General features: G+C 40.6%; 1 protein-coding gene across 1 annotated transcript in view; it reads left to right on the top strand.

Annotated features, from left to right (window-relative positions):
* Window positions 1-1,000: 1,000 nt before the first annotated feature.
* Window positions 1,001-22,929, top strand: part of LOC145407079 (uncharacterized) — a 28,920-nt gene continuing 6,991 nt past the window's right edge. The window contains exon 1 of the mRNA XM_080278103.1: window positions 1,001-1,098. Within this exon, the coding sequence (XP_080134229.1) occupies window positions 1,001-1,098 (98 nt within the window). The remainder of the gene's footprint in view (window positions 1,099-22,929) is intronic.

Below are 22,929 nucleotides of genomic sequence, written 5' to 3'. Positions count from 1 at the left end.
AAATCATTATCACTTTTGAAAAAAAAAAAAAAAACACTTGTACATACTTATCCACTATTTACAATCTCCAGCACACCTGTGCTTAGAACTACTGCTTTCAGTTGCAGTCAAAAGGATGGAGTGGCAAAGGTGAAGGACAACGAAGGTGAAGACTCACCTGATTCAGGGATTTTCTGGGGAGATGCTGGCTGGCCACACTGGCCACACAGACCACGTGCGGCCATAGTTTGCCCCCTCCCTTCATATGAAGGACTAGGTTGTGGAGAAATGGCCCTTGAAGTGTTTGGTTGTGGTGATGTGGTTTGAGGCAAGGAAAGACTGTGCCGCACTTGTCGCGAGTGTGGTGGTGAGACGCGGGGGCAAAGTTTATGTACGTTACTTGATGCCCGTCACTCTCACCACTGTCTTCTTCATTTCCCACTGCTCCAGGTCATCCACTTCTTCCTTAGAAGTAAAAGCGTCCCTGTCATAAGCCACTCCCTCCTCCTGAAGCACTGTGAAGGCCTTTTCCGACGTGTCAGAGTAGGACGGGGACGGATCACTTGACACGTCGTTCTCTACGTGATAACTTCCCCCTTTCTCAGACCAAGTTTGACCACTGTCAGATAAACTGGACACAGTTCATCTAGAGCACGCTCTATATATTGTACTATCACTTAGCCTTTTCTTTGTATCTTCCAGCAGAAGTTCGGCAGGGGTGGATGATGCAAGGGAGGGGTGGATGCATTCGGACGAGGAAGTTTCTGATGACCACTGTCAGATAAACTGGACACAGTTCATCTAGAGCACGCTCTATATATTGTACTATCACTTAGCCTTTTCTTTGTATGCACCAGCAGAAGTTTGGCAGGGGTGGATGATGCAAGGGAGGGGTGGATGCATTCAGACGAGGAAGTTTCTGATGACCACTCCACACCTGCGCATGTAATCGGACAAATTGAACCACTTGTGCTTGAGCTTCCGGAGCTCCCTTCCCACCGCAGGATACCAAGATGAAATGATGGCCGGTTCAGATGGTGGTGGGAAGACAAATGCGGCTATTCACACCACCCGTTGGAACCCAGCCACCCGAACTGACATGGTATATGCCGCTTTCCAGTGAGTGGGGGTTATGGAGGATATCAATATCCATGATAAGACCAAGATTACAGTATGTAGGATGGTTACCACTTTTCAAGAAACATGTCATTAAACGTGAAAACGCACTGATGACCAGAAGAATAATGCCATGCTTGAGAGAGCTGTCATGATGAGGGATTGGATATGTTCTATCTATCTATTGCCAGACGCCTCAATCCCGTTTGGGGTGGCCACAAACAAATCGCCTCCAAGTCTCCCTGTCACCCGCCGTTTCACTGCCCTGCTCCCAACTCACACCCCCTCTCTCATATACCTCTCCACCCCATCCCTCCATCTCATCCTCGCCCTCCCCCTCCCTCTTCCCCCCTCCACCTCACTCACATACACTCTCTTCGTCACTCTTTCACCCTCCATCCTTTCCACATGGCCAAACCACCTCAGTGTGTTCCTCATAACGCTTCCTATCACATCCACATCCACACCACAACGCTCCTTTATATCCGCATTCGTCAGCCTGTCTCTCCATGTGACTCTACAGGCTCCTCTTAAATAACTAATTTCCTCTGCTCTCACTCTTGACTTGTATCCTTCCAACAAAGTCCATGCTTCACTTCCGTACGTTAGAGTTGGTATCACAATACTGTCATGTAGTAACTTTTTCACTTCCATGCTCACTTCCCTGTTTCTTATCACTGCTTTCAAAGAACCAGCAACCTTTCTTCCCTCCTGTACCCTTTCAAGCACTTCACCCTCCAAACCTCCATCCTTACTCATCACACTACCCTAGTACTAAAACGTACTCACATTTTCCAATTCCTCACCATCCAACCTCGCTGTACATTCACTGACTTCACCTCTCTCAAAGATCATCACTTTACTCTTCCCTACATTCAACTTTAGATTTTGTTTCTTTCACACTCTCCCAAACTCATCCACCAAGCCTTGCAGCTCCCCTTCGTCTTCACTCAACAACACAGTGTCATCTGCTAACAACAGTACAGGGAGTTTCCCAACACTATCCTCTCTCACCAGGGCCACTCCAACATCCACTACCCTACCTTGTACCTCTTTTATTACCCCCATCCATGTACAGATTGAACAACCATGGAGACATGACACATCCCTGTTTCAACCCAACTTTCAAAGAGAAAAATTCACGTTGTTCGCCATCCACACGCACTGCAGCCTTCGCACCATCATACATACTCTTCACAACATTCAACAACTTCCCATCTACTCCATATATTCTTAATACTTTCCACAATCCTTGTCTATCCACCCTGTCATATGCTTTCTCCAAATCCATGAAACCCACATACAACTTCTTTCCCTTCTCTAGAAACTTTTCCACTAAAGATCTAAGAATGAATATCTGATCTACACAACCTCTTCTCTTCCTAAAGCCTCCCTGTTCTTCTCCAACTAATTTCTCTGTTCTTTCTCTAACTCTTTCAATAAGTATCCTACCATACACTTTTCCTATTATACTAAGAAGACAGCTGCCCCTATGATTACCACACACTTCTTTTTCCCCCTTTCCTTTGTAAAAGGGAACAATTATACCTGACTTCCAATCCTCCAGGACTCTACCTTCCTCCCAGGCCAATCTGCACATCTTCCACATCCATTCTACTACTATCTCTCCCCCATGCTTCAGCATTTCACCACACACTCCATCAATTCATGGGGCTTTACCCGATTTAACTTTCTTCATTGCTTCCACAACTTCTATCCTACTGATTTCTTCCTGTCTTCTCACCTCCCTCATTCTCCCAGCCATTCCCCAGCCACTTATACTCGCATTATGTTAAAGTTATAAATCATAATTGAGAAAAAGAAACAGGAGAGATGATATTGTGATGTTTAAAGGAGTTAGAAGACTGGAAGAAGTGAACAGAAAACATCTTTTTGTAAAAGATGATAGAAGACCATGAGAACATGAACACAAGTCAAAGAAAAAACAGGTGTCTATTTTAATGATGCAAAAACGTTAACTTCTGAGTCAGAAAGCATGCTTATTTTGAAATGCTTGGAAAAGGAGGTGGTGCAAGTAAATGCCATATGAGTATTCAAAAACAGACTGGGTAAAGTAGACATCGAGACAGGATACCACGAGTCTAGCTGGACTTGTTTACTGCTGCAATTTATATACAGTAACTTACGAATTTCTAGATGATCAAGAATCATGTCTGCACTAAACTTTCCATTACATCGCCACCAGAGGTGTAAGGTTGATTGGATTGTATTTTACTGAAATGTGGCGGTCTCCTATTTTGAAAATAGGGTCATATTTGCTTCCTTCGCTTCTGATGGGAATTCTCTAGGCAGTAATAAATTACAGACTGCAGCCCGATGAGGACAACCCGGCCATGTGCATAGATACATGTAAGTAAGAAAAGGATGGGAAAAATCTTATAAACATCTTGTACAGTATTGCGGATTTGCAGTCCATCATAAGTTCTCTTGTAGAACAAGTAAAGCGTGAAAAATCCATTAAATGTCCTGTCAGTCTTCAAGACTACTGAGTTTTTTGCACAAAATTTATGAACATTTGAAAACAGTATCCCACAAAATATGTCAGACGTGCCAAAAAGCTTGAGATTTAGTTTTTCAGATAATTAGTTATGATGAAAATAGCATTCTCAGTGTTTACAGTATGAAGTTAATGCTAAGCACAGAGGAGTAGTTCATGCTAGGTCTTGAATTATGCTTTTTTTTTTTTTTTTTTTTATAATTTTGACTGAAACATCAAACATCATTCGAGAAATTTTGTAATGTACTAGTCTGTGTAAAGGAAGGACTCATGTGTACGGGTTTAGATGAAAATAAAATCAATAACAAGATTGTAGATTTTGGTAACACTGACTTCAGAATAGGGATGAGCAAAACAGATGGTATGCATTTTTTTTTTTAATGGGATTAAAAGTTAAGATTAGGAGCAAACTCCATTAAACGCTTAGCCACAGTGCTCATCTCCGTAACCAAGGCCATTGAGCCTGTGGTGAGTTTTTCACCCAATATCTTGGGTTACAAGACCACTGAATCATCCAGGTTACAACAGTTACCTCCCTTAGGTACTCATTTTACCTACCAGCTTATAATTAGCGGGTGCACACGAGTTGAGTGACGTCACCTGCCAGCACTAAAATTCGAACCATGATGCTAATGGAACGACAGCTTCACCGTTAACAATGCTGACCACTCGGCCACCGCATCGGTAAAGTTTATACCGATTTTCTGAAACAACAGTGAAACCTGACAAAGGGAAGGGGTTGGCTATGATGGATAATGGACCGTAAGGGAGATTACCTGTCAAAAAAAATAAAAAGATCAATTAACGGAGATACTCTTTGCATTGATATTGGACTGGAGGAAAATTAAATATACTGTTAATGAACGTCAAAAGTAAAATTGGTTTTCATAACTTTAAATCACTCTGTGTATCAATTTCAATACCAGGGATAATGCATGAGAATCCAAAGATTAAAAAACAGGATTTTCCACTAAGGCTATTTCCTCCTGTATAAAAAGAGAAGAATATAATTTAGCAAAGTTCTTGCTTCCAACTGTGACACCGCTTGCTAATAATGAGTTCACTAATTCAAATCTGAAAGCATTTCATGTTGCGATACTCCTTGTTAACAATAATCTCTCAATATGTTATGCTTAGTAATGATACTGAGTCCTTATTTACCAATTTTCTCTTTGCTGAAACCATTGAGATAGTCATTCTTGAGAATTACTGACCAAACGAATTTCATTTATTTGGATGCAGAAAATGTTACAGTATAAATAGAGTTTGCCACCTGAGAATCATGTTTACTACACTATTGAACAGTGTTTTGTTTAATCAAGTAGATGAGATTATCAGCTTCTTTCTAGAACCTGTTTTTACAGATGTTTTATTGAGCAGAATGAGATTTTGGAGAAGAAAAACTACTCCGATAAATTTATGCTGGTTTATTGTAGAAGGTATGTTGATGACTTACCTGTACGTATTTGTAATATTCAACAGTGAAGAGGCTCACTTAATCTTATTGCTATGATGAAAACTGAAAGATAAAAAAGTTCACTTGTGAATTACAAAAGTATCGGTACTCCTATAACTCCTCTCAAGTAAGAATTTCTAAAAGTGATTTGTGGGAAATAGCCGTGAGGTGACAACACTTCCAGTACTCCTTACCAACCCCACCCTGCCCAACCACAAATCCATCCCGCACCACCTAGCCTGCACACCCACCCACCCACAGTGGCGTATTTGGGGAGGGGGGGGCACTCGGCCATGGACACCACCCCCCTTTTTTGTCCCAGTAGGTCTACATACCAGCTTATCTAAATACGTATACAAAACAGTTGCCCATATGACACAGGCTCCCACGAATTAGTTGGTGTGGAAACAATAAACTTCACTTATCGATTGTTATAAATTGATGGTTGTAACAAACAGCCTGCAGTTTTGAAGAGAAGAAGTGAGTACTCTCTCTCTCTCTCTCTCTCTCTCTCCATGTCATTAATGCGAGTTGTAGTTTAAATTATTAAATGTTTCATATAAAAATGAACGTTGCCTCTTCCAGGAGTGAAGGAATCAACAGCTTTACATTATGATCTAGCCTTTTCTTTTATATATATACATACTGGGTACTGTAGGATTCCCTAATTAAATATTTTTCAAACACTTCATTTTTGCTTTAGCCAAGATACATCAGCTTCTCTATATTGTTTTGCCAATGAGTATCAGATGAGTGCAATATATCCTTCCTGAGGCCGCAAAATGACCCTAAAAATGCTTGATTTTAAAAAAAATTCCCTGGTGAGGGGGCTTGCAGCGCCCCCCTCAGACCCCCCAGCTATAGAGGCTCGCTTCGTTCACCCCCACCCCTTACAAAAATCCTGGATTCAACCCTGTGACCTCCCCCTCCTCCCCGTTTCCATGGACCTATATACGTCACTGCCCACCCACCCCACCCATCTACCGACCAAGCTTGAACAAACAGCATGAAGAGTTGCAAGTTTATGCGCGTGCGAGCGCACACACACACACACACACACACACATATATATATATATATATATATATATATATATATATATATATATATAGATAGATAGATAGATAGATAGATAGATAGATAGATATAGATATAGATATAGATAGATAGATAGATAGATAGATAGATAGATAGATATGAGAGAGAGAGAGAGAGACAGGGAGTTCATCAACATTTTTTTAAACAACAGTATTTAATATTCACAGGATATCTACACCGAAAGATGGTTGTCCGGTAAGAAAAACGGTAAAAATGTGTTCAGTTTAATTTCGTATGTTCCTGATGAATCTTTCTTGTTTAGCCAACTATGTATCAACTACGATTATCGTTGCAATTGGAATACTGGCACTTGTAATGCTTTAGGTTTGACTAATTTCGATTGAAGGTCGTGTTCTAGGTGGATAGGGAGTCTTATTTCACGTCATTACCGATTTTCATTGCACTTTTCATCTTATTTGCGTTTATGCAAAACACGTATTTCTAGTATCGATATAATCTGCACCAGTAATAGACAGTATTACACTGTCTAAAAATCTGGTAAACTAAATTGATTTTGACTTTGGCTTTGGTGGTAGGTGGTAGCGACCATCATCCACTCACGCGATGACATAATGCCTGCTTCTCACTTCATCCTTTTTTTTTTTTTTTCTGTTTGTCCTTCTCTCTTCCTGTTTCTCCATCTTTCCTGTCGCGTTTTATTACTCTTCTTTCCTCTTCAGGTGGTTTTACATTGCGTGGCAATGCCTGATGGTGTCCTGTAAGCCAGGAAACCATTTACAACTCTGGATGGTAATCATATAACCAAGTCTCCTCCGGGTCAACAAATGGATTCGTGGAGAGTTAGGCTAGTTCTCCTGCCTGTAAACAGTTAACTAAAAGACAGACAATCACCGTTTACGGGGTTATGACGTCTGGGTATAGACAGATTCTTTTTTATTTTATTACGCTTTGCCATATGAATGGTGAAGTTTCTTGTTTTCGTTAGCATTATTAAGCTTCGCCATATACTGTAAATGGCAAAACTTCTGGTTTTCGTCAGAATTATAATTTTTCCTTGCCCTTTTTTTTCTTCGATCTTGATATTATGCATGAAGGTACCCTAGGGTAACCCAAGTCCTTGTGCCAGCTATAAATGGCCTTGACCTATTTTTCTTCTAAAAATTGCAGATTTGAAATTGAATTATCTGAGAAACAAATTGAGACACAGCTATTTGGTTGAAAATCCTAGGATAAAAATGCTTGTTGAATAATTTTGGCTTAGTATTTTGCCATTTAGCCTAGCGGGGAGTACCAAATTCAAATCTGCTCAGTTTTTTCTTTGCAGTACGTTTTAGAGTAAACCACAAAAAGCTTTAAAGCTGTACCGTAGCTCTTCAGCTATATTGCTGTGGTCCCTATTATGATCTGAAAAGAATATGGTTATAGAGAAGCATACAGTTAGCCAGTTACTGAGACAAAAGGAAAATTTACACATGCGTATTTCGACACTTTTGTCTTCAGATCTTCTTGATATTACACAAGAAGTTGCCTTAGGGTCTTCAGACCTTCTCTGTAGTACACTACAGTACCTTGTATACCACATGGGGAAGCTTCTTTATCGTGGCTACACAATAAGAATAGGTAGCAAGTTATGTTTCATTGCACTGTTTTCTTATTCGATATTGATAGTATTAAACATGAAGGTACTCTAGGGTTACCCAAATCCTTGTACCACGTATAAATGACCTTGACCTACTTTTGAAGGTGATATACCCATTTTTTTATAAAATTTGCATATTTGAAATTGAAATGTCTCATAAACTAACTGAGGGACACCTATTTGGTTGAAAATCTAATGGTAAAGATGTCTGCTGAATAATTTTGGCTTAATAACTTCCCGTTTAGCCTAGTGGAAAGAATCGAATTCAAAATTATTTTCCTTAGTTTTTTCTTTGCAACACGCTTGAGAGAAAACCACAAAAGCTTCAAAGCTGTGACTTTCCAGATCTATAGCTGTGGTCCCCCTTATGAAATGAGAGAAATATGGTTACAGTTAACCATATATACATCCAGTTATTGAGACAAATGTAAAATTTATATATGCGTTCCTCGACACCTTTGTCTTTACATTTTTTTTTCATGTTACACAAGAAGTTACCTTAGGGACGTTAGATCTTGTTTATATTACATATATCTTATATACCAAATGACAAAGTGTGGCTGTACAATAAGAGGAGGTAACTAATTTAGAGAGAGAGAGAGAGAGAGAGAGAGAGAGAGAGAGAGAGAGAGAGAGAGATAATGCGGTAAGTGGGAGCGCCAATCATCCACCCACTTAGTGCTGTGGTACCTTATTTTTGAGGGTAGCTCTACATCGAGTGGCAAGCCAAATAATTTCCTGTAAACCAGGAAATCATTTAAAACGCTGGGTGGTAACCTTATAACCAACCGACACGTGTTCCCTACGTGACAGCAAGTGGGTTGGCGGAGGGTTAGTGTCCCTCCCCGGAAAACAACTAACTAAAATACAAACAAGAAGCCTCGGACCAGGACTGACCAAAAGATGATAACTAAGGACCAAACAAAGGACATGATAAGGATGGCAAAAGTAAGGGGTGCAAATAATGAGGTGAAAGAGAGAAAGATTGTCTAGGTGCTTGAGGGTGAGAAAGTGGATGTATATTGATTAACTGAAACTAAATGGAGAGGTGAGTGTGGGAGAATGGGAGTATGGATGGGGTATATGTGCAGGAGTAGTTGAGATTGAGAGGGCAAAAGAAGGAGTGTGTATTGTTATGAGTAACTGATGGAAGGAGAATATAAGAGAGTATGGATCAGTTGGCTCAAGGATTGTGTGGGTAAGACTGAAAGTTGGACTACAAATGTGGGTGATTGTGTGCGGGTCTGCACCAACGCAAGATCGTGCAAGCAGAGTGAGAAAAGAGTTCTGGACAAATGTGGAAATGTGCATGGAAAAGTTTGAAAGGAATGAGAGAGTGTTTTTGATTGATGATATGAATGGTAAAGTAGGGAATGTGAAGGTGGATAGAGTAGTTGGTGAGTGGGGTGTGCCTGCTGCGATAGATGAGAATGGCAGTGCTTTATTGGATATTTGTGCCAGGAGGGGGTTTGTGATAACCAATACCCTCTTCAGGCACAAAATGATCCACAGGTGTACATGGCGAATGATGGGAAGGGCAGGGCTTTGAAACTGTTTAAGGGAACAAAAACGAAAACCCAAACGAACAAAATTATGCGCGGAACAAAAACGGAAACGAAAACGTTATCATATTTACTGTTCCGGAACGAAAACGCTATTTTAAAATTGCTATAACCGGTTAATAATGTTAATTTTTCGTTCCATACCACATATTGGTCAATATCCAATTTCACTTCCAGTAACCAAATGATTTAAGTAAATACGTCTTTTATCTGCAAGCATTCTTCAGCTCGATGCAGGATTTCTCTCTCTCTCTCTCTCTCTCTCTCTCTCTCTCTCTCTCTCTCTCTCTCTCTCTCACACACACACACACACACACACACACACACACACACACACAGATATTTCTGCGTCAAAAATATGACAATAGAGCAAGTTAATAGCAATGTCTTGTGTTGTCTAAACAGTAGACCTACACCATGCCAGTAACATGGATCAGCTTTAAGTCCTAAATAACTTTGCCAAGTTAGGAGTTTTAGAATTTTATAATGTAGTCTATATAGTTCTTACGACATCTGAGGGTTTGATTTTGTTGGATACTGCGCACCATGAAGTGTATGGCTTTATTACAATCTATAAGAATGTAGTCATGTATAGGGCTAATAGAATATTCAATACATGGTTTGAGAATAACGTTTTAACCGGTTTTCATTTCTTTCTACCCTGTTCAGGAACGTTATGTTTCGAGGAGGAACGAAAAACGAAACGTTATTATACTGTTTCTGCTCGGAACGAAGCTTTGAAAAATAATTTCATTTTTAAGCCCTGGAGAAGGGTGGGTGGTGAACTGAATGGAAGGAAGGCAACGATTGATTAGGTGTGTGTGGATGAAAGGATACGAAGATGTGTAATGGATGCAAGAGCATATAGAGGTTGGGGGAGTGAACTTTCTGACCACCATCAAGTGGTGGTAAGATTCAAGGTCCAAGTAAATGGAGAAATAGATGAAGGGAAGGACGGGAGGAAGAAGTAAATGCAAGGAGATTGGAAAGGTTACAAGAGGATGAGAAGAAGGCAGAATTTAAGAGAGAAGTGGAGGAACGATTGGGTAAATATGAATTGGAGCAGATGGGGGACGTGGAAGGTGTGTGCAAGTTATTCACAGAAGAAATATGTGCAGCATGTGAGATGGTGTGTGGGGTGAAGAGAAGATGAAAGGGGATGCAAGGAACAGCATGGTAGAATGAAGAGGTGAGATAGGCTGTGGCACAAAAGAAAGAAGCATATAATGAATGGATGAGTAATAGAGGCGTGGAAGAAGTTGAGACACGGAAAAGAGAGTTATATTTAGAAAGGAAGAGAGCGGTGAGAAGATTAGTAAGAGAGTAAGAAGAAAGTGGATGAGGAATTTGGAAGGAATTTGAGTGTCGAGTGGAGGGAATGTAAGAAAATGTTCTGGAAAGAGGTAAAGAAAGTCAGACAGGGTGGCAGTGAAGTTAGTAGGAGAGTGAAAGATGAAAATGATAGGTTAGTAGTGGAGAAGGGAGAAAGAGTGAGCAGTTGGAGAGAACACTTTAAGGAATTGTTGAACATAAAGAATGAAAGAAAAGCGAGTAGAAGTGGCTGGGGAATGGCTGGGAGAAGGAGGGAGGTGAGAAGACAGGAAGAAATCATTAGGATGGAAGTTGTGGAAGCAATGAAGACAGTCAAAATGGGGAAAGCCCCAGGAATGATGGAGTGTGTGATGAAATGCTGAAGCATGCGGGAGAGATAGTAGTCGAATGGATGTGGCAGATGTGCAGATTGGTCTGAGAGGAAGGTAGAGTTCTGGAGGATTGGAGGTCAGGTATAATTATTCCCTTGTACAAAGGGAATGGGGAAAAAGAAGTGTGTGGTAATCATTGGGACATTTGTCTTCTTTGTGTAATGGAAAAAGTATACGGTAGGATACTTACTGACAGAGTTAGGGAAATAACAGAGGAATTAGATGGAGAAGAACATGGAGGCTTTAGGAAGGGAAGAGGTTGTGTAGATCAGATATTCATTCTTAGATCTTTAGTGACAAAGTTTCTAAAGAAGGGAAAGAAGTTGTATGCGGTTTTCATGGATTTGGAGAAAGCATATGACAGGGTGGATAGACAAGGATTGTGGAAAGTATTAAGAATATATGGAGAAGATGGGAAGTTGTTGAATGCTGTGAAGAGAATGTATGAGGGTGCTAAGGCTGCAATGCATGTGGATAGTGAACTGAGTGAGTTTCTCTATATGAAGTTTGGGTGGAAACAGGGATATGTCATGTCTCCATGGCTGTTCAATCTGTATGAGGATTGGGTAATAAATGATATATAGGGTAGGGCACTGGATGTTGGAGTGGCCCTAATGAGAGAGGGCAGTGTTTGGAAACTCCCTGTACTGTTGTTTGCAGATGATACTGTGCTGTTAAGTGAAGAAGAAGGGGAGCTGCAAGGCTTGGTGGATGACTTTAGGAGAGTGTGTAAGAAATGGAATCCAAAGGTGAATGTAGGGAAGAGTAGAGTTATAGTCTTCGAGAGAGGTGAAGGCAGTGAATGTACAGTGAGGCTGTATGATGAGGAAATTGAAAATGTGAGTACGTTTAAGTACTTGGGTAGTGTGATGAGTTAAATAGAAGTTTGGAGATGAAGTGCTTGAGAGAGTACAACAGGGAAGAAAGGTTGCTCGTTCCTTGAAGGCAGTGATAAGAAACATGGAAGTGAGCATGGAAGTGAAAAAGTTATTACATGACAGTATTGTGATACCAACTCTAACGTACGGAAGTGAAGCTTGGACGTTGTTGGAGGGACACAGGTCAAGAGTGAGAGCAGTGGAAATGAGTTATTTGAGAGGAGCCTGTGGAGTCACATGGAGAGACAGACTGACAAATGGGGATATGAAGGAGCGTTGTGGCGTGGATGTGGATGTGATAGGAAGAGTAAGGAGAAACACACTGAGATAGTCTAGCCATATAGGGAGGATGGAGAGTGAGAGACTGAAAAGAAGAGTGTATGTGAGTGAGGTGGAGGGGGAGAGAGGGAGGGAAAGGCCAAGGATGAGATGGAGGGATGGAGTGGAGATGTATATGATAGAGGGGGTTGTGAATTGGGAGCAGGGCCGTGAAATGGCAGGGGATAGGGTGACGTGTAGGCGATTTGTTTGTGGCCACCCCGTGCGGGATTAAGGCTTTTGGCAATAGACAGATGGATAGATGTATATCTGTATCTATACATATATATATATATATATATATATATATATATATATATATATATATATATATATATATATATATATATATATATATATATATATATATATATATATATACTCGTAATGTCTGCTGGTTTATAAACTATGTTTCATTAAAGCATCTTAAGTCAACTTGAAAAGAATGACAACAGTCACACAACATTTAACATTTTTAAGGACCTAACATGTCTGTATGGAAAAATACAACGTATATATAGTACATTAGAAATGCAGACAAACAGTTAACACTAAAATGCAGGGGGAATAATTTATGTGTTTTACTCTGGTAAACGCAGACGGTTATACTTGCCACTCTGAAACTCCACAGGTATGAGGGTTAAAAAGAGAGACAACCAAACAGGACTGAATGCCAAAGAGACAGGTAGACAAATATGGCATGTACATACAAAACACAACAAACGCAAACACATTTCATAACAGTGGACGCCAAAATATTTAGTTTCAATCACAATTTACGTTTCTTAAGATACAATAAACAGGAAATGAAACAACACCCACTGAAAAACTCACTTTCCAGTCGCTGATAAAGAGGAATGAAAATGCTTTCATGAAAAAGCTTATTCTCACAGTCCTTCATATCTACCCACATTGTTTTGCTCAAGAGGTCAACAGTGGGAACGAACAATTTTCTCAAGCCTGGAAACCTAATCTCCTTTCATCCACTTTGTTCCTTCATATTTTCTTATTCTCTCCCCCCGCCTTTCACCGCTTTAAATGCTGTCGTGTCAGGCCGTCGTTTATATTAATTCAGCTTACCATATACAATATTTTATTACTCAGAGAGACCTGAGATGGTGTAGGTGTAACAAACCATTCAACCCGAGGATGTCTTTCTTGTTTTAACCTCGTCAACTCCAGATAACTTTCAACAGTATAATCAGAATAGGTTGAGACATTACGTACAGAAACCGCAAGTGCAGAGAAGGAACCCGTTTAAAATGGGTCGCTTCTCTGCGCGTGGAGAATTTATATATCCACATTATTTAATCAACTTTGGCAGACTTGTAGAAAGAACAAAAGAAATGAAACATTCCTCTCTCATCACCTTTCTCTCCTTCTGTCTCTCCTGTCACTTTCCATTTTCCTTCCTCCCTCTTCTTCACACTTCTTCTTTCGTATTACATTAATTTACCCTCGCTTCCTTCCTTTATTTTCTCATTGATTCCTTCCTCCCCCCTCCTCTTTCTCTCTCAACTTTCCTCCTCCCCCTATTACCGGTACCTCATTTCCCCTACTACCTTCTGATTTCTCCCAGTTTCTCTCTCTCTCTCTCTCTCTCTCTCTCTTGTTAACTCGTCCGATTATTTGCCATTTCCGCTGCACTTCTGTTTATTTTTTCTTCAGGAACCTCGTCCCAACAAATATATGGCCAATATATATATTCTTTCTTTTCATCTCTATCCGTGTCTCTTCTTCCCATTATTCGTACCTCGTTTCCTTTCTTCTCAACTAACTTTCTTCTTTCTCCACTTTTGACGTACTATTTTCCCTTTTTTCCCCTTCTCCTGAGCGTATCTTCTTTTATTTCATCTCATTCCTCTCTGCCTCCTTCATCATCCTTCTTTTCTTTTCTTTCCTGAGGTGAAGCTAATCACATGGCTTGTTTGTCATACTGTGACCTTCCTCTCAGCTGTGGTTCTCTTTCCCCTACGCCACTACAACTTTTCCACCTTTCTCCTCTTACCCTGTTTCCCCTTCCTGTTTCTAAACGAGCCTCTCCTTCCTCATTAATAATAACGAAAATCTTCATAAGTATGAAATATTGTTATCCTGATAAGTAACTTCTTAAATTATTAGCAGTTCGCAAAATTATGAAACATATACCGTGAACACTCTGCAAAGTTAAAAGAAAAAAGAAAAACAAGAGGATATAATAGGGGAAGATTAGATATAGATATAAAATACTCGATATTAAAAAAAAAAAAAATCGCAGATTCACACGGCATTTACGTAATTTAAGCTCGTTCAAAAATCGCCCAAACTACTTCCTTGGACGCATGTCAGATGTTTCATTAGCTTTCTTCATCGTTGCCTCCAATAAAGCAGAGAGAGAGAGAGAGAGAGAGAGAGAGAGAGTACAAGGGACATCAAACAGTAATATACAAAACAGTCCTTTCGAAACTGTTTGTTACAGAGAAGACTGATAATAATATCTTTGAGATAAACCTGAAACCATGGAAAAAAAAAAGAAAAAAAAAAAGATACTCCTTCCACCCACCAAGTCGTGAAGCCGAAGACGGCATGAAAAAGTGAGATGGACCCCCATACAGCATAGAAAAAACTGTCATTAAAATTTCATAAGAAAGACAACCAAGAAAAATAATACATTTTTTTTTCCATGCTAATTTAATCTATAAGGGATATACTATACAATCTGCTAACAACATTGCACTAGTCCTGTATTTTTCGCCATTGCTTAGGCATGAATGACCTTAACTGGTGATTCAAAGCCCGATACCTGTCCAAACGACTTTTAAAAACCATAAGTTTACTGCAGTTTACCAGAGAGAGAGGGGGGGGGGAAGCAAAAGGGATACGAATGAAGAAAGGAAGAAAGCCTTAACCTGCCGCGTGCCAGTGCCATTTTAAAACGGTCTGACATAACTCCACGGCCAGTGCCAGTGCCGTTTTAACCCGCCCCATCCCGACGTTTTTGGAACTTTTTTTCTTTGGCTCAAACATCCGCTTTTGGTGAGAAACATCGAATATTCATAGAGAAATCGCTCACCTGAGGTTTAAAATACGCGATTTAGGAATGAGTACTTCCTTACCTGACTGGGTTTTCTAACAGACTGGCACCAAAGACAACGAGTTCTATGGGAGGGTAACTATTTTATCCACTCATAAACAGTATTTATTCATTTACTTGGTATGAATTTATATGTAGTACAAGAGTATACTGGTTTTCAAACAGTAATATAGGCATTATAAGCATTGTTTCACTCACTAACTCATCACCATTCATGACCTTTTTTTTTCCACATTACCTGATCATCATTTCTGACTGTTTCTTCCTCTAATGCAATGTAAACTTTGTCCTCCACATTGTCATCGATTGGGGAATCACTCTGGCCCTGAATGTCTTTATTGGCCAGGTCTCTGGTAACAGGTGAATTGCCGAGACAATGGCATGCAGGGGGGGGGGAGAGGTTATGCGGTGCAAGGCATTGTTCCTGCTTGGCATCTCGTAGAGGAATAGAGGAAGGTGTCCCGTGTATACGTGCCAAAAATCACTCGGAAAATCACTCGCGAAAATTGAAAATTGTGCAAATTAGGGACCTTGCAATGTTGCCGCATTAATTCACATCACCGGGACGGCGCGGATTAAAAGGTTTTAAAATAAAAAACTTCACTGTGACTGCATTTTTCAAGATTCGCAGGTAAAAATTGGCAGGCATGTAAGGTAACTGTTCCTCTACCATCCCCCCAGGCTGTCAAGGCCATACACTCACTCGCTCCCCCCCTCATGCTGGCTCTGCCTCACTCTGCCTGTGTGCCTCACCCAGTGCTGTACATAGTGAAGGCATTTTGTAAATATTTTCAAGCATGTGTAAGTTGTAAATATTTTCTTGTAAGTGTAAGGACTATATAGTGAAGTCAAGTTGTAAATTCCTTCTTGTAAGTGCCAGGACTGTACAAAATGAAGTCAGGTTGTACCTATCTTCAAGTAAGTGTAAGATAATGCATTCACAGTGAGAAAGACACACAAATTGTGATAGATCCTCAAGTAATAAGTAATCAGAAAAGTGTACTGAACATTGCTATATCTTCCCAGCAATGAGTATACCTTACATAGAAAACAGCTTTCTCTCACGTACGTGGTGAACGTAGGAGAGCAGCCATACCTGTACACGAGTATGCAGGACTCAATAAAACTGATTTCCGAGCCTTGGGGAGCATTTTAAAGGCGAAATTCGTTGTTTCCACATCAAAATCTATCATTTTAGCCAAAAAAAAAAAAGGTCAAAAAATGGCCGGCACTGGGGTGACCCACAGGGCTAAAAATAGCTGGCACGCGGCGGGTTAACAAGACGGAATTTATTAATGGATATTATTCAAATGTCATTACTGCGCGTGGTATTTCGAAAACTGAATATAATCCTCAATAGGCAGTTAGACATAATTTGGGATGGTTTGGCCATGTGAATTAAAATTGATGGAAAATGACAGAGTACAAGGGCATATGTAAGATAGAGGAAGGAAGGGGAGGGGGAAACTGGGGATGGATGCAGGGATTAGCTGGAGTGACGAGAGAGAAGCATGAGCTGGAGAAAGGGCAGCCGGATGGTAGACGACATGGTGATATAGAGGTGAATCGTTCGCAGCCAACCTTTACAGCATAAGGGACTGGGAGTTCCCCCAGACCTATTGTTTCTAAACAATAACTTTGCATGTGGCTTTGATGATATGATGTTCAAGGTGCCACGTATTCTCTGCCCATCTTCCCTTGTACAGTTGACCTAAGAAGTGATGGCAGTGTATCCATAAGTTTTTGACCAGCTATAATGCACGTATAGCATTCTGAAACGTTGCCATCACTTCTTGGGGGGACTGTACTAAGATGTTAGGTTAGGTTTCATTAATATCTGTCTATCTATCTATCTATAGCCCGACGCCCTAATCCCACAAAGGGTGGCCGCAGACAAAGCGCCTCCAAGTCACTCTGTCACCCACCATTTGACTACCCTCCCCCCAACTCACCCCCCCTCCCTCATATACCTCTCAACTCCATCTCTCCACCTCATCCTCGGTCTACCTCTCCCTCTCCCTCCCTCCACCTCACCTACATACACCCTCTTAGTCAGTCTTTCATTCTCCATTCTCTTCACATGTCCAAACCACCTCAGTGTATTTCTCCTAATCTTCTCAACCACATCCACATCCACCCCACAGCGTTCCTTCACTTCTTCATTCGTCAACCTGTCCCTCCACATCACTCCACATGCTCCTCTCAAGTAACTCATTTCCACTGCTCTCACTCTTGACTTGTTCCCCTCTTGCAAGGTCCATTAATATACTGGTACTTATTCCCTCCCTATGTGGGTGTTGCATCTCCACACACCCCATCCTCTAAATTCACGTAATCTAATATTTTTATAATGGATGGATGCAAAGGAAGCGAGAGAAACATATGAGACGTCTTCAGCAGGACGTCAGGAGGAGCACATGCGCAGTTGCCATTTGGGAACTTCTGGTCCGGGTAGCTCCTGGGCCATTATACTGGGATTAAGGTGGCTGGCCATGGATAAGTATATTGGTATATAACAAGATTATTAGAAAAATAGCAACCCACTATCAAAGTAAAAGGATTAACCCGCCGCGTCCTGTTGACATATGGATACGTCACCACATTTTGTCACGGTGACACCCAATGACGTATCCATACGTTTTCCAATTGCAAGGTTCGTCATTTGCATATTTTTCAAGTTTCACAGGTGATTTTTGGTAGGCATATGTGGGATACCTTCCTCTACCCAACGCCAGGCAGGGATAATGCCTGGCCCCACCTGACCTCCCCCCCCGCATGCCATTTTCTCGGCAACTCACCTGTTAGCAGTGGCCTGGCCAGTAAAGTCATGTTGCACCACGGTCTCTCCAATGACGAAATTCAAGGTGAAAATGATGCCCGAGGTGGAGGACAAAGGAAAAAAGAAGCCAGAGGAAGAAACAAGCAGAAGTGATGAGGCAGTAACATTGTAAAGGAAGGTGCCATATGTTGATGTTTTTGGTGAGTGAACAATGCTTATATCGCCTATATTATTGTGTGAAAAGCAATATACTCTTGTACTACATATAAATTCGTACCAAATAAATAATTACATATAATGAGTGGTTTGAAATAGTTACCCCTCCTAAGACGACGTTTTCTCTGAAGCCTGGCATAAGAGAACACGGTACCAAGGTGGGGGTAATGTTACTTGTATTAGGTATTTCTAAACTCAACTGAGCACTTTCTGAATTTTCGATGTTTCTCATGAAAAGCGAATGTTTTAGCCTTCAAAAAAACTTTTCTAAAATCTGCCAGGATGGGGGGGGGGGGTCATTGCTGAAAAATTTGGCAGGATGGGGCGGGTTGAATACAGTCAACTCAAGGTGTGATGACAGAATATCCAGAAGATTTTGGATATGGACACACTCTTCCTTATATCTTTAGAGGATGAAACCTATTATATTAAAATGTAACAGCAAGCAAAATGTAAATGCCAAAGTACCTGAACATTTCAGTATTGTAGGAAGTAATTCGTTTGTTACCACAAAAGAAATTCTGAAAGGGAACTAATTGAACTATCGCTCAGGATAAATCAGTAATAATTTGCAGAGTTTAAATCTAGCGTGGTAACAAGTAATAATTTTTAGTTGCATAAGACTGGAAAAGAAAATGGGCTTCAATACAGTTTCAAACAATAATTATTATTTATAAACTAATTTGTTAGAACGGTACTAAATAACTGAAAGTCATTTGTTTCCGATTCTGTTGTCTCCATGGCGACTGGACGGAGGAAAGTAGCTTAAGTTAGCAAGCTTTTTTAAACAGTTCATCAAAAAACACGAATGGACACCTTCTTCTACTCATACAGTTATTACATTCCATTAAGAAAAACCTCTACAAGTCTCAGTATAAGCAAGAGGACTATTAGTGAATTAATTATAAGGATCCTCCAAAATTTGCCTAGGGTCGGAACTTCCTTGTGAATGACAAACTTCTGACTTCAGCCTAGTATCCTCAGTGTCTAAACGACTGGCAAGAGTATTAAAATGCAGAGGTTCATAAGCAAGAACTGAGTTCAAAACTTTCAGATCGGTATTTTCAGTTAAGCAGGATACAGCGGTTTAATTGGCAACTATTACAGATTAAAAGATGGAGACAAAAGTAGAGGGAGAAGGAATGTTTCGATAAATGATAAATGGTACAGTATTGAAAAATAGTTTATGAAGGTGTGATGAATGAATGGTGGATGAATGGATACGGTGTTATGTTCTATGGACAGTGATTATACGCCGGTGTATGGAAGGTCGGATGATGGACGAATAATTAGGTAAAAAAAAAAAGGGTGGTTATGTGGTTAATGGATTTTTGGATGACAATGGATATTAGTGGATGGTTGAGTGATATAGATATTTGGTTGTGGAGCGATGGATTACCATGTGGTACGATGATTAATATTTTTTATTATAGTTGATGCTGAATAGCTAACTTGTAGGTGGATGATCAGACGGTGACTGGATGGTTGGAAAGTGGAAAGATCGTTAGATGGTTGGTACAAGACTTGTGGATTACCTGGACGTTCACAAAAAAACAACAACAACAACAATCATCAACTTAGCAGAATATGTAGCAGTTTGACTGTATCGCTTTCCTTCCTTCGTATCCCTTCCTTGACCGATTTTCATTCTTTCCTTTCCTCTACTTTCTCCATTTGCTGCTTTCCCTTATCTTCCACCCTAAGCCACCTCACTCCCGCCATCAGTGTTCATCACAAATTTCTCCCTCCAACTCACCGCGGACACTTTCTCCTCCTCTCTCTTTCTCCCTCCTTCCATCTCTTTCCCTTCTCAGTCACTTCTTCGTTCTCTACCTTCCCACCATTCTTCCATCTCATCAGTGAATACTTCTCCCTCCTTTCCCTCGCTCCTCCCTGTTTCCTCCCTTTTTGTCACATATGTACAGTTTTCTACCTTTCTATATTCTCCTCTCAAACTTTTTTTTTTTTTTTTTAACTCTCGCAGTCCAAGATGCATCCCTGTCTCCTCTATCCTACTTTCTTATTTTTACACTGCTGACTCCTCTCTCTCTCTCTCTCTCTCTCTCTCTCTCTCTCTCTCTCTCTCTCTCTCTCTCTCTCTCTCTCTCTCTCTCCATTTCCTTCCCTTTGTGCACCATTTTTTTCTTTGTGTTCTTATAATTCTTTTTGTTTATTGTCTTCATGTTTCTCCAATCCTTGCTATTCCTTATCCTTACCGATATTTTGTTTTTGCATTGATGCAATTCTGTTTCCACTTGCATTTCCGATCATCTGTTTACCTCGTCTTCCTTGTCGTGTTTTCTGCTACCGTTCTTACTTTTTCTGCTTGGCTTTGCTATTTGGATATTTGTCTTCCATTCTACCATCATATTCGCCTTTGTCACCCGAATATTCGTGTTCATCCTCTGTCTGTCTGTCTGTCTGTCTGTCTGTCTGTCTGTCTGTCTCTCTCTCTCTCTCTCTCTCTCTCTCTCTCTCTCTCTCTCTCTCTCTCACACACACACACACACACACACACACACACACACACACACACACACACCAATTTACTTCTCTATCCTCTTCTTATTTCTACTCCATTTCTTTTTTTCTTCGTTACACACTGCCCATTATCTCTCTTCTTCCCCTAGTAAAGTTGTCATTAGATTATCATCTACTTACTCCCTTACCTTTATTATTCGACCTCATTCTTCTTTCCCTACTTCTGCTCCTTCTCCAGTCTCAGTGGCCCTAACCCTTTCCCTTTTCCCTATCCATCCTCCTCTTCACATAGAGTTTTTCTTTACTTGTCTCCTTATTATCATCTCTTCACTCATCCTATTGCTTCATAGCATGGCAAAAACAATGTAATACTTTATACTATGGTAAAGTGGAATGACTAATATATATATATATATATATATATATATATATATATATATATATATATATATATTTATACTATGGTAAAGTGGAATGACTAATATATATATATATATATATATATATATATATATATAGCCTCTGTGGTACAGTGGTAGAGTGGGCGTTTCGTACACGGGTGGACCAGGGTTCGCGCCCCACCAGGGTAATAAACTTTGGGAGTGTTCACCCTGCCACGTACGGCATTGGCGGACACAAGGGGTGCTGTGGTTGAACCAGTGTCGCTTACTGTAAAGTATGCTTGCACGCAGTCGGCTTGCGCGGGCCGATTACACTTGGTTCACGGACTACACACACATCCAAAGCCATTCCAACACTACAATTACACTCACAAGCACTTCTCACCCTACATACAATCTCTACCAGACAGCCTAAGCCACTTGGTAGAGATACATTGGCTGTATCGTCCCGACTTCGGTCTGGATAGGCCGGTCCTGCAGTGGATACTCAAACGGATGATGATGATGATGATGATATATATATATATATATATATATATATATATATATATATATTGTCGTAGGTGGGGGCGCTCACCATCCACTCACTCGATGTAGTGCTGCTCTCGGGTGTCTGCCCTTTCCTCTCCATCCTTGTTTCCTTCCATTCTCTTCTGTCTTTCTTTCCTTCATTCTTTCCTTGTCCTTCTGCCTACGGGTGACTTTACACTCCCTCTTCTGTCTTTTTTTCCTTCATTCTTTCCACTTCCTTCAGCCTGTGGGTGACTCTACACTGAGTGACAACCCAAATGGTTTCCTGTACACCAGGAAACCATTTACTACGCTGGGAGGTAACCATATAACCAAATTTTGGCACCTGGTGGTTCAGTGGGTAATTATTGCGCTCCAATCGGATTGAGCCGATGAACGTTTATATCCAAGGGATGGTTGGGGTTGATTGCTTATGTAATGCCAATCAGGGATGAGTGAGGCTGATCACTCTCATCTTAAATGTCGGAACCAACTGCCTAGCCCCGGGCTCCTGAGCTCCTCATGGGGCAATGTAGGGTTGGATGATGGACGGATATATATATATATATATATATATATATATATATATATATATATATATATATATATATATATATATATATATATATATATATTGTTCATGAATGAGGTGTGGCAGAGTGGAATGAGAGACTACAAATGTGTTACCTCGAGGTGTATGTATGTCAAGTTAAAGTTTGAGAAGGTGAAAGTGGCAGCGATTGTAGCATAGGCACCGTGTGAGGACAGGAGTGAGAGAGAGAAAGACAGGTTTTGGGATGAGATGGGAGAAATGCCCAGGAGCTATAAAGTGATCATGATGGGCGATGTGAACTGAAGAGTAGGCACTGGTCCTAAGGATGACATAATGGGTTGTTATGGAGTACCAGGAGAGAATGATAATGGGAATCAGCTAAAGGATATGTGTCATGAGAGGAGGTCGTGCATTTGTAATTTGTATTTCAAACACGAAGATGCACATAAATATACATGGTATGGAGGAAACGGGGGTCATGTTGAAAGAAGCCTGATTGATTACGTGCTCGTAGAGAGGTCAATGATGGGAATGGTTGCTGATACGAGGGCTGTAAGAGGACGATGTGGAGGTCTGGCAGATCATATAAACGTGGCATGCAAGATCAAACTGAGAGGAGTGAGGTGAATCAAGAGAGAGAGGAGCAGTCAGGGAGAAAGACTGAAAGTTGAGAAGCTGAGGATCAAAG

Source organism: Coenobita brevimanus, chromosome 72 (genome assembly GCF_032717465.1).
Source record: "Coenobita brevimanus isolate Jiangsu-jjx chromosome 72, ASM3271746v2, whole genome shotgun sequence".
NCBI classification, from domain to species: Eukaryota; Metazoa; Arthropoda; class Malacostraca; order Decapoda; family Coenobitidae; genus Coenobita; species Coenobita brevimanus.
Note: the sequence above shows the minus strand (reverse complement) of the source record. Positions and strands in the feature narration are given on the sequence as shown.